The sequence below is a fragment of the Anomaloglossus baeobatrachus genome, chromosome 4 (genome assembly GCF_048569485.1).
Source record: "Anomaloglossus baeobatrachus isolate aAnoBae1 chromosome 4, aAnoBae1.hap1, whole genome shotgun sequence".
NCBI lineage: Eukaryota > Metazoa > Chordata > Amphibia > Anura > Aromobatidae > Anomaloglossus > Anomaloglossus baeobatrachus.
Genome location: NC_134356.1, coordinates 688,689,989 through 688,704,548, shown reverse-complemented (window position 1 = coordinate 688,704,548; position 14,560 = coordinate 688,689,989). Strand labels below are relative to the sequence as shown.

Sequence of the window (14,560 nt, the reverse complement as noted above, 5' to 3'; positions counted from 1 at the left end):
CTCCCCCTGGAAGGAGGGATTGTTTGGTGGTCACAGCGACGTCGCTTAACAGGTATGTGCGTGTGACGCTGCCGAAGCGACGGCAGCAATCATCAGATGTCGCACAATTGATGGAGGTGGGTGCTATCGCTCGCAACATCGCTAGCAATCGCAAGCGATGGCACAGCGTGTAAAGCACCCTTAAGTATAGTGGGTCCTTAATCATGGATCTAATGGAGTTTTAAAGAAATTTTGGGAAGCAGACCACAGCGCTGGATTTTTTTCTATCTCATTCACAATTACAGAAGAAAGTCTCCTCACGACCTCTTCAAAATGTCATGTAAGAAGAGCCATTATCATGGCAATTGCTAATCTACTTTTTTCGTCTATTATGTAATTTAATTTTTATGTTTTCACAGATAAAAGAGCTCAAGACAAGCCAACTGAAACTGAAATTTTGCTTCTTCCACCGGATAATCTGGGTACAATTTAGTGTCCATTGGACAAAAATACCATTGTCTTATAATAGTGACATCCTCAGAATTAAATTATTAATGTGTTCCAGCCAGGAGAAGATGGAGTCCGCTACACACACTCTTGGCCAATTTTACTAGAAAACACCCGTTAAATTTACATTAATGATAAATTATGGATAAACAAAATCAGTCAGTCACTGAATTTCTTCTCTTAGGTTTCCCAGGTGTTATCGGCTTTTGGGCCACTGTTTTATTTATTGTTATACTCGTGATTTACATTATGACTCTCGCGATAAACACTATGGTCATGGTGCTGGTGTCTGTCAAACGTCAGCTCCATTCTCCCATGTACTTTTTCCTCCAGCAATTTTCACTGGTTGAGTTTGTGTTCTTGACTGTTGTTGTTCCTAACATGCTGCGTGTTATTTGGTTGGAAGGAGCCACCATCTCTGTTCGGGGTTGTATAACCCAGGCTTATTTTTACTGCGCTGTGGGGTGCACAGAATGTCACCTCCTTACAGTCATGGCTTATGACCGATACTTGGCCATTTGCTACCCTCTTCACTATAGTACCCTCATGGACACAAGACTTCAAAATATCTTGGTCATCTATTGTTGGGTTTTTGGCTTCCTATTAACCCAGATTACTCTTAACTTTATTTGTCAACTTTACTTCTGTGGCCCCAATGTGATTAACCATTTTTTCTGTGATCTTGCTCCATTTGCTGAACTTACATGTTTGCACAGGTTTGCCTTCCAGCTAATGATCCTGATCGTTGCTGTTCCTTTAATTGTCATACCTTTTATATTAGTTATTATTAGTTATGTCTTTGTCTTTATAACAATTCTTGGCATTTCCTCTGCCAAAGGAAGAAAGAAAACCTTCTCCACCTGCAGCTCCCACCTGACTGTGGTCACCATGTACTATGGAACCCTCATCACCATCTACATGGTCCCCGCTAACGGAGATACTTTGACACTTAACAAATTGATTGCATTTTTGTATATTGTCATAACTCCACTGTTCAATCCAATCATATACTGCTTGAGAAACCATGAAATGAGAGTCGTCATGGAGAAGTTATTAAGTGTGACAAATAAACGATAGACAGATACCTTACAAAATATATAAGTTGTTGTTTGGTTTAGAAGATCCTTTTAAAATTTCCAGTTCCATAACCAGAAGAGAGTTTTCAATGCTCCTTTGATGGAAATTGGCTTTAACATAGGATGTTCCATAGTTTTTGCCTTCCCCTGTGGCACTAAAAACAGGCTGAACTAGATGGACATAAGGTCTTCCTTCAGCCTTAGAAACTATGTAACTATTTTAACCTCATTAAAACCTTTTAACTTTACTAAGTCCACTTTTAGGATCCATTTAACCATGAGCTGTGCCAAACTTTCTTGAATTCCCCCCACGCTGGACAATGCCTTTAGTTTTAACAAGGTTAGTATCACAGTCATAAGTAACTTTAAAATGTCTGCGTAAAGACTTGAGTTGTGAAGGATCTTCAACTTCACGAGCATGTGTAATATCAGGTACGTGCTCACTGGCACTCACATTTAATTGTCTTGAAGTGACACCAATATACAGTGAGGAAATTTGATGCGCTGACAATTTTGCAAGTTTTTCCACCTACAAAAAATGGAGAAGTCTGTAATTTTTATCGTAGGTAACTTCAATTGTAACAGAGAGAATAAAACACATCCAGATAATCCCATTGTATGTTTTTTTTAAATAATTAATTTGCATTTTATTGCATTACATAAATATTTGATACAATAAAAAATGGAACTTAATATTTTATAGAGAAACATTTACAGATGTCAGACGTTTCTTGTTCTGCACAAAGTTTGTTGAAGGAACCTCCATTTGGAGCCATTAGATCCAAAGGGATTTCCAATTTTTGGACCCTCCTAACTACAGTCATGGCCAAAAGTTTTGAGAATGACACCAAAATGATATTTTCACATGATCTGTTCCCTCTGGTTTTTATTTGTGTTTGTCTGATGTTTACATCACATACAGAAATATAATTGCAATCATATTATGAGTACCAAAGGGTTATATTGACAGTTAGAATGAGTTAATGCAGCAAGTCAATATTTGCAGTGTTGACCCTTCTTCTTCAGGACCTCAGCAATTCTCCCTGGCATGCTCTTAATCAACTTCTGGACCAAATCCTGACTGATAGCTGTCCATTCTTGCATAAGCAATTCTTGCATTTTGCCAGAATTTGTTGGTTTTTGTTTGTCCACCTGTCTCTTGATGATTGCCCACAAGTTCTCAATGGGATTAAGATCTGGGGAGTTTCCAGGCCATGGACCCAAAATATCTATGTTTTGTTCCATGAGCCATTTAGTGATCACCTTTGCTTTATGGCAAGGTGCTCCATCATGCTGGAAAAGGCATTGTTGGGCGCCAAACTGCTCTTGGATGGTTGGGAGAATTTGCTCTTGGAGACATTCAGGTACCATTCTTTATTCATCTGCTGTATTTTTACGCAAAACTGTGAGTGAGCCGATTCCCTTGGCTGAGAAGCAACCCCACACATGAATCATTTCAGGATGCTTAACAGTTGGCATGAGACAAGACTGGTGGTAGCGCTCACCTCTTCTTCTCCTAATAAGCTGTTTTCCAGATGTCCCAAACAATCGAAAAAGGGATTCATCTGAGAAAATCACTTTACCCCAGTCCTCAGCAGTCCACTCCCTGTACCTTTTGCAGAATATCAGTCGGTCCCTGATGTTTTTTCTGGAGAGAAGTGGCTTCTTTGCTGCCTTCCTTGAAACCAGGCCTTGCTCAAAGAGTCTCCGCCTCACAGTGCATGAAGAATCACTCACACCAGCCTGCTGCCATTGCTGAGCTAGCTCGGCACTGCTGGTAGTCCGATCCCGCAGCTGAAACAGTTTTAAGATACGGTCCTGGCATTTGCTGGTCCTTCTTGGGCGCCCTAGAGCCTTTTTAGCAACAATGGAAGCTCTCTCCTTGAAGTTCTTGATGATGTGATAGATTGTTGACTGAGGTGCAATCTTTGTAGCTGCGATACTCTTCCCTGTTAGGCCATTTTTGCGCAGAGCAATGATGGCTGCACGTGTTTCTTTAGAGATAACCATGGTTAACTGAAGAGAAACAATGATACCGAGCACCAGCCTCCTTTTAAAGTGTCCAGTGGTGTCATTCTTACTTAATCATGACTGATTGATCGCCAGCCCTGTCCTCATCAACACCCACACCTGTGTTAATGGAACAATCACTAAAACAATGTTAGCTGCTCCTTTTAAGGCTGGAATGCAATGATGTTGAAATGTGTTTTGGGGGTTAAAGTTCATTTTCTTAGCCAATATTGACTTTGCAAGTAATTGCTGTTAAGCTGATCACTCTTTATAACATTCTGGAGAATATGCAAATTGTCATTAGAAAAACTGAAGCAGTAGACTTTGTAAAAATTAATATTTGTAGCATTCTCAAAACTTTTGGCCATGACTGTAGGGTGTACACATGGCGGTTTGTGTTCTGTGGATTCAGCAGACTTTACTTACAGGTCTGTTCTGTGCCCTGACTTGACTTAAAACCCAGTGGAAGTCAATAATTGGGCTGTTTGAGTCACCACCCATATGTAGCTTGCCGTAAACAGACCTTCTTACGGGGGAGGGTTTTTCCATTTTTTTGTACACACTACATCCGATCATGCTGTTGTTACCCCTGGTGAAAGCCATTTGTAACGCCCAGGGAATGGGGTACTTAGTCCCAAGCAGAATATACTGTTAGGGATGTCACTTTGGTGGCCGTTGCCCGGTTCCGTGCCCTGGGCCCCTTTTGTAAGGGGAGTATTTACAGGGGAGATAAGAGTTAATGTTCATGTGACACCACCTGTGGGTTGCGATTATGATTGTGGAACCACTGCTGCTTAGGTGGGTACTCCCAGGGCTGGTGGTAGCGGCAGCTTTGATGGTAAGCCCTCCGCAGGTAGGGCTGAGCCTGGAGAATGTACGGTGTAATATTAAGGGAGACCAGTCCGGTTGATTGCCTTTAACAATCTTTACTCACTGTGGACCCTGGTCGGCTGGTTCCGGTCCCTGTATTGCCAGTGCCAGATAGTGACTCAGTTGGTCTGTCCTTGGCACTCTCAGTGTAGTTAAGACCCCAAAGCTTGAAACTTTGGGGGTCCCCCGGCTGTGATACAGTGGTCTGTCCATTAGGCTGGGAGTGTGGACCCTGTGGGGAGGTATGTGTCCGAACCCCGGTCCCTGATTTACTGCTGATGCCCCCGGATCTGTAGGTCAGTGAAGCCCTGGGAGAGCCCTCAATGTGCAGGTAATTACCAGGCCATATGAAACTGGCACCTGGCCTAGGGCCCAGTTCCCCGTACGTGCCAAGGTTCCAGTAGCGCTCCCTTGGGTCCCTGGGGTCTTGACTCCTGCCCAGAGGTCCTTAGGTGCTCCTATGCTGGCAACCTGACTCCCGTGCTCCCCGGTCACCAATACACGGACCCAGCAAGAGGCACGTCTTCCCTCCTCACTACATTCTGACAGACTTTCTCCCTGTTCTGTCTGTCTGCTCCCACAAGGCTGGATAGTTCCTGGTTTCACTCTGCCCACTGGGTGGCCCTCCTATTATCTGACTAACCCTTTGAGCCATGGTGTGAGTGGCTACTGGGATTTTTAGGTGTGTGTTGCTGTTGCTGGCACTGGTGTTACAGGTCCCAGGGGGTAGGTCCTGCATCCCCGAGACGATGTAGTTCACTGTAGTGCTCTGAGTGGCTCAGGAGAGCTACATATTCATACATTGCAAACTGAATTTTATCTAAAGTCCAGATGAACCCACTGATCTGAACTCTGAACGAGCATATAACTTAGTCCGATCCAATTTTAACATAGACCAATAATTCTGTAATCTTACTGCGGAGAGAGATCAGAGTAATCATTTCACACACGAGTTTTCTGCCAGTTCTTGATGACGACCCTGAGAGATGTAATGACAGCCTGCTCTGATATCTCGTTTCAAAGTCTTGTGTTATCTGATGAATTTGAAGTTACATGTTTTACATTTCCATTTGCATTACTTTAATAAAAACCTCAATGTTGTTATCAAAGATCAAAGAGAAAGATTTCATCAGGATATCAAGTTTCATAGATTCATAGTTTCATAGTTTTTAAGGTTGAAGGGAGACTCTAAGTCCATCTAGTTCAACCCGTAGCCTAACATGTTGATCCAGAGGAAGGCAAAAAAAACCCCAATGTGTCAAACAAGTTCCAATGGGGAAAAAATTTCCATCCTGACTCCACATCCGGCAATCAGACTAGTTCCCTGGATCAACACCCTGTCTTAAAATCTAATATACATAACTGGTAATATTAAATTTTTCAAGAAAGGCATCCAGGCTCTGCTTAAATGTTAGTAGTGAATCACTCATTACAACATCATGCGGCAGAGAGTTCCATAGTCTCACTGCTCGTACAGTAAAGAATCCTCGTCTGTGATTATGATTAAACCTTCTTTCCTCAAGACGTAGCGGATGCCTCGTGTTCCAGTCGCAGGCCTAGGTGTAAAGAGATCTTTGGAAAGGTCTCTGTACTGTCCCCTCATATATTTATACATTGTGATTAGATCCCCCCTAAGCCTTTGTTTTTCCAAACTAAATAACCCCAAGTTTAATAACCTGTCTTGGTATTGCAGCCCACCCATTCCTTTAATAATCTAGGTCGCTCTTCTATCTACCTGTAAGATTATGCTATTTATAACCTTCTATACTTTTGCTATCAAGAAAAGCATCCATTCCTCTCTTAAATAATTCAGTGAGTTGGCCGTCACCACTTCCTCAGGAGGAGAGCTCCAGAGCCTCACTGCTCTTACCGTGAAGAACCCTTTTCTATGCTGATGTAGGAATTTTCTTTCCTCCAATCGAAGAGAATGCCCCCTTGTTCTTGTCATAGTCCTTGGTACAAACAGATCATGGGAGAGATCTCTATATGGCCCTCTGATATATTTGTACATATTTATTAGGTCTCCCCTAAGTCTTCTCTTTTCTAGAGTAAATAGACCTAATTTTGATAACCTTTCTGTGTATTGTAATGCAGCCATTCCATTTATTATTTTAGTAACCCGCCTCTGAACCCTTTCAAGTTCAGTAATGTCTTTCTTGAGCACCGGTGCCCAAAATTGCACACAATACTCCAAGTGTGGTCTGACAAGTGATTTGTACAGAGGGAGAATAATGTTTTCATCTCGTGCCCCCAGACCTCTTCTAATGCATCCCATCACCTTATTTGCTTTGGTGGATGCTGCCTGACACTGGGCACTCCAATTTAGATTCTTCTTGACTAAGATGCCTAAGTCTTTTTCCATGTCTGATTTCCCCAGCAGTTTCCCATTTAGTAAGTAATTGTAGCATCTGTTTCTCCTTCCCATGTGCATAACCTTACACTTATCTGTGTTAAACCTCATTTGCCATTTTTCAGCCCAATTCTCCAATTTCTCAAATCCATCTGTAGTTGCAAACTGTCCTCCTTTGTGTTAACTACCTTACATAGTTTTGTATCATCTGCAAATACTGATGTTTTACTCTGTAAACCATCCACCAGATCATTAATAAATATATTAAATAGTAGGGGGCCCAATACAGACCCCTGTGGCACCCCACTAGTAACCCTGGCCCAATCTGAGTATGCACCATTATTAACCACTCTTTGTTTTCTACCACTAAGCCAGCTACCAACCCATCTACACACATTTTCCCCAAACCCAAGCTTTCTCCTTTTACTTAGCAGTCTTTTATGTGGGACAGTGTCAAATGCTTTACCGAAGTCGAGATAAATGACATCCAATGATTCTCCTCGGTCCATGTGAGAGCTTACATCCTCATAGAAGCTGATCAGGTTAGTTTGACAGGAGCGATCCTTCATAAATCCATGTTGATATGGAGTTAAACAATTATTAACATTGAGACATTCCATAATAGTATCCCTTAAAAACCCTTCAAACATTTTACCCACAACAGATGTTAAGCTTACCGGCCTATAGTTTCCAGGTTCCCTTTTACACCCTTTTTTGAATATTGGTACCACATTTGCTAGCCGCCAATCCAGTGGAACAGACCCAGTTTCTATAGAGTCTTTAAATATAAGGAATAGTGGCCTGTCTATCACATTACTTAACTCCCTTAATACCCGAGGGTGAATCCCATCAGGGCCTGGTGATTTGTCAATTTTAATGTTACTAAGTCGGTTCTGCACTTTTTCCAGGGTTAGGCAGGTCATACTTAATGAAGCGTTCATCAAGGAGATGAAAAGACAATGCCAAGCTAGATGGAACATGATGATAATCGGGGACGACTGCTGGAGGCTTCACATGGAAGATCCGCAGCCCTCTATAACAAAAAAGGATCAAGAGAAAAAATAAACAAATAAAATAAAAATAAATTGCCAATAAAGTTTCAGAATGAGTGTTCAATAAATTCATATATAAGATATTAGGCACATTTTTGGTTATAATAAAGATTTTTCTTGTACATGTCGCTTGTACGTAATTTCACACGTGTTTTGTGCAAAATCCAGACATAGTGGTGAAAAAATAGAAGTGTTTTTTAAATCAGAAAACATAACAATCAGTCATTGGATTTGAAACAATTTTGTAAACCAAAAGTTTGCATAACTTTTATTATTGGCAGCATTTTGGGGAATATGTAACTTATTACATAACTTTATCTTTCATGGGGGACAACGGGTAATTTGTTATTTGATGTCTTAAATATTGTACTCTTCACTCTCTGCAAAAATAAGATGCATCGCCATATTCTGAGAGCCATATATAACAATGTCCTATCCGTGTAGCTATTTCATGGCTTATTACTAACATGACACAATGCGCTTTTCAGTGGTGCAATATTTTGGTACATTAGTTATTTAAATTAATTTTAATTACGAATTTTTAAAAGTGAAATGTATAAATGAGGCAGTAATTATGGATTTTTTTCTCTTTATTCAGATTTAACTTTATTCGGCATGCCATTATGATAATGATTGTACCTAATTTATGTAGCTTTGTGAGTCTCCATCAGCAAAAAATGCAATGCTGGTATTATTTTTATTTTTTTTTATTTATTTCCACAATACAGAATAAATAATGATATGATTTCATAGCATTGCTCGATATTATTACAGTGATGTTTATTTTTTTATGTTTTTCTGTCATCTTCCTTTTTTTCCATCAAAAATGTGCTTTGTAATGAAAAAAAAAAAATTGGCACCCTGTCCTGAGGGACATGACTTTTTCACTTCTCATTTTTTTATTTTTAAAGCTGTATGAGCACTTGGTTTTTTTTAACAACCTCATGTTTTGATAGATTTAACTTTTTGATTATTTTTTATTGAAGAGAAGGTACTTGGGCCTAGAATGGTGAGTACCAGTGCCACAGCCCCTTCTAGAGCCTCTACAAAGAAGTCTCATAGAGAATAGAGCAGATGTTTTGAATGGAACTTCTTAAGCATCTTTAGTAGTGATGAGCGAGCATGCTTGTTACTACTCGGTACTCGCACGAGTATCACTGTACTCGGTCTACTCGGCGGGGACCGAGTAATCTCGCGATACTCGTGCTGTACTCGTGGTCTTCATCCCTGCATGTTGGCGCTCTTTTGAGAGCCAGCCCTCATGCAGGGATTGGCTGGCAGACCACTGCAATGCCACAGCCCTGTTAGTTGTGGAATTGCAGTGATTGGCCGGCCTGCACAGCGTGACCGAGCCTTTATACCGGCGGGCGCGCTGTGCTCTGCTCACAGCTATCCAGACAGTCAGTGCAGGGAGAGTGTCGCTGCTTCAGGGAAAGGTTTGCGGCCCTTTATAGCTATTTCCGTAGCAGGGCTGCAAACAGTGTGACCAGAAGTCCTTCTCAGGACTATTCTAGTTGTATACAGGCAGGCAGGGTATAGCCAGGTCGGAGTACAGTAGCAGAGTCCTTCTCAGGACTATTGTTGCTGTATACAGGCAGGGTATAGCCAGGTTGGAATACAGGCTAGTGACCAAAAGAGTCCTTGTCAGGACTATTGTAGCAGTATACAGGCAGGCAGGCAGGCAGGGTATATAGCCATTCCTAGTGGTGACCGTATACCAGCCTTCATCATATCTGGGGCTGCTGTACACAGTCTAAAACAGTCCTGATAGTGTCAGACTTCTCAGCAATTGTCGCTCCTAAAACCTGTTAGGTTCTTAGTGCGTCCGTGCTTGCATTTAAAAACCGCACGTGTGTGCCTGTCGGTGGCAGTGTACAGGTGCACTTGTGTGCGTTTTTCACAAACTATTAAATAACGCACAAGTCTAGTGTATAATACACGTCAGTCAGCAGTGCCTGATAGTGTCAGACTTCTCAGTAATTGTCACTCCTAAAAACCTGTTAGGTTCTTATTGCGTCCGTGCTTGCATTTAAAAACCGCACGTGTGTGCCTGTCGGTGGCAGCGTACAGGTGCACTTGTGTGCGTTTTTCACAAACTATTAAATAACGCACAAGTCTAGTGTATAATACACGTCAGTCAGCAGTGTCTGATAGTGTCAGACTTCTCAGTAATTGTCGCTCCTAAAAACCTGTTAGGTTCTTATTGCGTCCGTGCTTGCATTTAAAAACCGCACGTGTGTGGCAGTCGGTGGCAGCGTCAGGCTCCATATTATCCCTGGATAGAGACGTGCATGATGGCCTGTAAACATGAAGTGTCCATTGTAAGTTAGTGGGTCTATTGTAGTATAGCCCTTAGGCAGGGCAGCCAAAAATTTGGAGGCTCCACCTTGTCCCTGGATAGAGATGTGCATGAGGGCCTCAAAACATTGTTCCCATTGCAAAGGAGCGGGTCTCCTGTCGTTGTAATGCCCATTCTGAAAGAAAATTTACCACTGGGGGTATACCTGAAACAACGGCTTAACTATTGTAACGGTCATCATGATGGCGCATGAGGAGAAGGAGGAGCAGTCCAGCGATTAGCCAAAGTCCAGAAGTGTGTTACCATGGGTGAGTGGAGGTACATGGCAAATTCCCGTTACAAACTTTAAATTCCGCTCTCATTTGCTGGTGGTGTGGTGAAGTCTGGCCCAATCCAACCCTTGTTCATCTTGATCAGAGTCAGCCTGTCAGCATTTACAGTTGACAGGCGGGTGCGTTTATCTGTAATGATTCCACCTGCGGCACTAAAAACACGCTCTGACAAAACGCTAGCAGCAGGGCAGGCCAGGACTTCCAAGGCGTAGAGAGCCAATTCATGCCACGTGTCCAGCTTGGATACCCATTAATTGTAAGGCACAGAGGAATGTCGGAGTACAGTTGTTTGATCTGCAAGGTACTCCTTGAGCATCTGGGCAAACTTAGGATTTCTTGTGGCACTACCCCTCACCTCAGGGGCTGTGGTATGTGAGGGGCTGAGAAAACTGTCCCACATCTTAAAGACTGTTCCCCTATCTCTGGCGGATTGGACTTGTGCCCCTCTCGGCTGTACGCTTTGGTTGTCCACTGATTCCTGACCTATGCCGCTAGCGTTTTGTGAGGGGAATGCTTTGCCTACTTCCGTGACTATGGCCTTCTGGAACTGCTGCATTTTGCCTGACCTCTCCACCTCGGGAATAAGAGACATAAATTTCTCCTTTTAGCGTGGGTCTAACAGTGTTACCAACCAGTAATGATTGTCGGCCAAGATGTTCTTAACGCGAGGGTCACGAGACAGGCAGCTTGCCATAAAGTCAGCCATGTGTGCCAGACTCTTAACAGCCATCACTTCAGTATCCTGACCAACACGATGACTGAACATGCTGTCCTCCTCCTCCTCCTTCTCATCATCTACCCGGTCCTCTGTCCAGCCACGCTGAACCGAGGATATGACTGCATGTCATATCCTCAATTTGGCCAGAGAGTTGCTCCATGTCTTCATCCTCCTCCTCGTCATAGTCCTCCACTGCACGTTGTGATGAGACGAGGCTGGGCTGTGTGTTATCACCCACACCCACTACTGTTTCTTGCTCAAACTCATCGCGCTCCGCCTGCAATGCATCATGGTTGTTTTTTGAGCAGAGACCATTTTAGAAGGCAGAGAAGCGGTATGGTGATGCTAATAATGTCGTCATCGCCGCTCACCATCTTGGTGGAGTCCTCAAAGTTTTGGCGGATGGTACATAGGTCGGACATCCTTCTCCACTCCTCAGGTGTTATGTGTGGAGTTTGACCCATTTCCCGACGGCTTAGGTGATGCAGGTACTCAACAATTGCCCTCTTCTGCTCACATATCCTGACCAACTTGTGCAGAGTTGAGTTCCAACGCGTGGGGACATCACACAGCAGTCTGTGAGCCGGAAGATGCAAACGGCGCTGAAAGCCGGCAAGGCCGGCTGAAGCAGTAGGTGACTTTCGAAAATGTGCAGACAGGCGGCAAACTTTTACCAGCAGATCAGACAGCTCTGGGTATGACTTTAGAAACCGCTGAACCACGAGGTTGAGCACATGGGCCACGTATGGAACATGTGTCAGCTGGCCTCGCCTCAAAGCCGCCACCAGTTTCCGGCCATTGTCACACACGACCTTTCCTGGCTTTAGGTTCAGAGTTGTGAGCCAGTGATCTGCCTGCTGTTTCAGAGCTGTCCACACCTCTTCTGCATTGTGGGGTTTGTCACCTATGCAGATTAGCTTCAGCACTGCCTGTTGCCGCTTCGCCGAGGCAGTGCTGCAGTGCTTCTGTGTCGCCCTGGACAAGCCAGGGGCCACAGAGCACAACACTTAAACACCCCACACTCCCTGCAGGCATATCATAGTCAAAACACAAAATCCTTGTTGCCGTCCCCAGGGGCTGTTGTCCACACCAGGGTGTGGAGCCAGGCGGTTGGTCTCCACCCACCAAGGAGGAGGGAAATCACAGGCAGTGAGAGTTAAGCTAAGGAAGTGGAAGGAGGAAAGTAGTAGAGAGGAGAAAAGTGACAGCAAAGAGCCTGAAGTTGGTCCGGGTGTGTGGCCCGGACAGGACAGCAAGGTTGGCAGGATGTGGTGACCGTCTGCAGTGGAGGCCGATTGGAGTCTGCCGTAAGGACCGTGGACGGGTGGTGACCCGGCCGTACCGGACCGGTATACAAAGAGAAGCCAGCACCATTGGCAGAGGACTTTCGGATCCCGGCAAGGCTTGGTGTCGCCGTGAATTTGCCAAATCCGTTAGTGAAGGGGACCTCAGGGTTTCCAAACAGCCAAGTCCCGATAGAAGGCAACCGTCCAACCGTGAAGGGGAGACACCGCCACCGCCAAGGGCAACCGTCTCCCAGGGCCAGCGCCTGTGGGCAAAAGGGGCTCCTCCGGCCCATATCCAGGTCGGGGAGCGGGTTACCGGTGGGAAACCATCACTACCAACACTGAACTTAGGTGCAGGGGGAGACAGTCATCACTAACCTGCAGGGAGGAACAACCGCAGCCGTCCGAGGGACCCGTCCATCCAGCCACTTGTTTTACCGTGAACTGTGTCATCATCATTGGGCTGAGTGAGTACCTCCGTGCCGTGCGGCACAGCGCTGACCCTGCGACCCTGCACCTCATCAGGCCCCGCAACCCGCCTGTCATCCATCTCTACCCCATCACCGGGCACCGGGACAACCAACCCCCCTACCCACGGAGGGGAGAAATAACAACAAAGCTGCTCCCTGTCACAGGCTCCCGGGATCCCCGTCCAGAGCAGCGGTGGTGTCCACACAATCACCACAACCGTGGGTGGCGTCACGGACAATATCCCCAAAACCCAAACCACCCCTTTTCACTCACGGGCGAGGAGCGCTGCTCGAAGTCCCCGGGATCCGGCCATCGCTCGAGCCAACGAGCAGCAGCAGCCGTAGAGCAGTGGCAGCCAGACCCGAGCAGTGGGAGAGCGCACTGTCCCCTCCTCCGCCCGCGACACTTCCAGCTTGGGACTGGTGTGGAGGGTAAAGTGGATCAGGATGCGCAGGAGGAGGAGGAGGCTGAGGAGCATGACATTCCGGAGCTGTAGAGTGTGGGTGAAACCCTGACTGAGGTAGGGCCTGCAAAACTTGGTGTGTGAAGGACGTGTTCCGTCCCTCGCTCAGACTAGGTCCCAGCTTCCACAATATTAACCCAGTGTGACGTCAACGAGATGTAGCGGCCTTGCCCACATGCACTTGTCAACGTGTCTGTGGTTAGGTGGACTTTGGCTGAAACAGCGTTGTTCAGGGCACGTGTGATGTTTTGTGACACGTGGTTAATGGTTATGCAATGCGGGGACGGCACACCGGGAGAAATAGTGGCGGCTGGGGACCGAGTAACGTGGGACAGCTGCCACCATCAGGTCGCGGAATGCTTCTGTCTCAACCAGCCTAAAAGGCAACATTTCCAGCGCAAGCAGTCGCGAAAAGTTAGCATTTAGAAGTGTGGCATGTGGGGCGTTGGCAGTGTATTTGCACCTGTGTTCAAAGGTTTGCTGAATGGATAACTGAACGCTGCGCTGGGACAAGGACATGCTTTATTGATGGTGTTATTTCTGCGTGGGTAACTGCAGGTGCAGGGCCGGAGGAGGCTTGTTCGCAGGCAGCATGGACAGGGTATTGGCTCGCATGCACAACCAGCGAAGACATAGCAGTGACATCAGCAAGCACTGCTCCTCGACTCTGTTGTACTTCCCACAAAGTCGGGTGCTTGGCTGACATGTGCCTGATCATGCTGGTGGTGGTCAGGCTGCTAGTTTTGGTACCCCTGCTGATGCTGGCATGGCAGGTGTTGCAAATGGCCTTTTTAGAATCATCTGGAGCCAACTTAAAAAACTGCCAGTGTCAGAGTTCCTGGTTTTCCAGTTTTCTTTTGAAAGAGCTTGCCCTTTGTTAACATGGAGTTCTCTGTTCTGTTGCCCTACTTCCTGTCCATCTGTTTAAAAGCCGCCCCTAAAGCTTTGTCCAGTGCCTGAGTATACTGCTTCCTGTGTGCTTCTGCCCTGCTGCTTTTGGTTCCTGATTGTTATTCGGATCCTCTTGGAAAACAACCGACACCGACTCTGGACTTCATCTGGTATCATCTAGCTGTGCCCGGACTCCGTTTGCCGTCTTTGGTCGGCACTTCTGCCCGGTTCCTTCCGTTTAATACCACTCTGGACT

At 45.3% G+C, this 14,560-nt stretch overlaps 1 protein-coding gene across 1 annotated transcript; it reads left to right on the top strand.

Moving 5' to 3' along the window:
- Window positions 1-312: 312 nt before the first annotated feature.
- LOC142302903 (olfactory receptor 6F1-like) lies at window positions 313-1,563 on the top strand. Its single transcript, XM_075344008.1, has 3 exons — window positions 313-319; window positions 399-461; window positions 671-1,563. The coding sequence occupies exons 1-3, from the start codon at window positions 313-315 to the stop codon at window positions 1,561-1,563; spliced, it is 963 nt and encodes a 320-aa protein (XP_075200123.1).
- Window positions 1,564-14,560: the final 12,997 nt, after the last annotated feature.

What these genes read in the sequence shown, in the direction of transcription:
- LOC142302903 (XM_075344008.1), top strand. An exon ending in TCTTCCACCGGATAATCTGG is followed by an intron (nt 462 to 670) that starts GTACAATTTAGT and finishes TTCTTCTCTTAG; the next exon opens with GTTTCCCAGGTGTTATCGGC.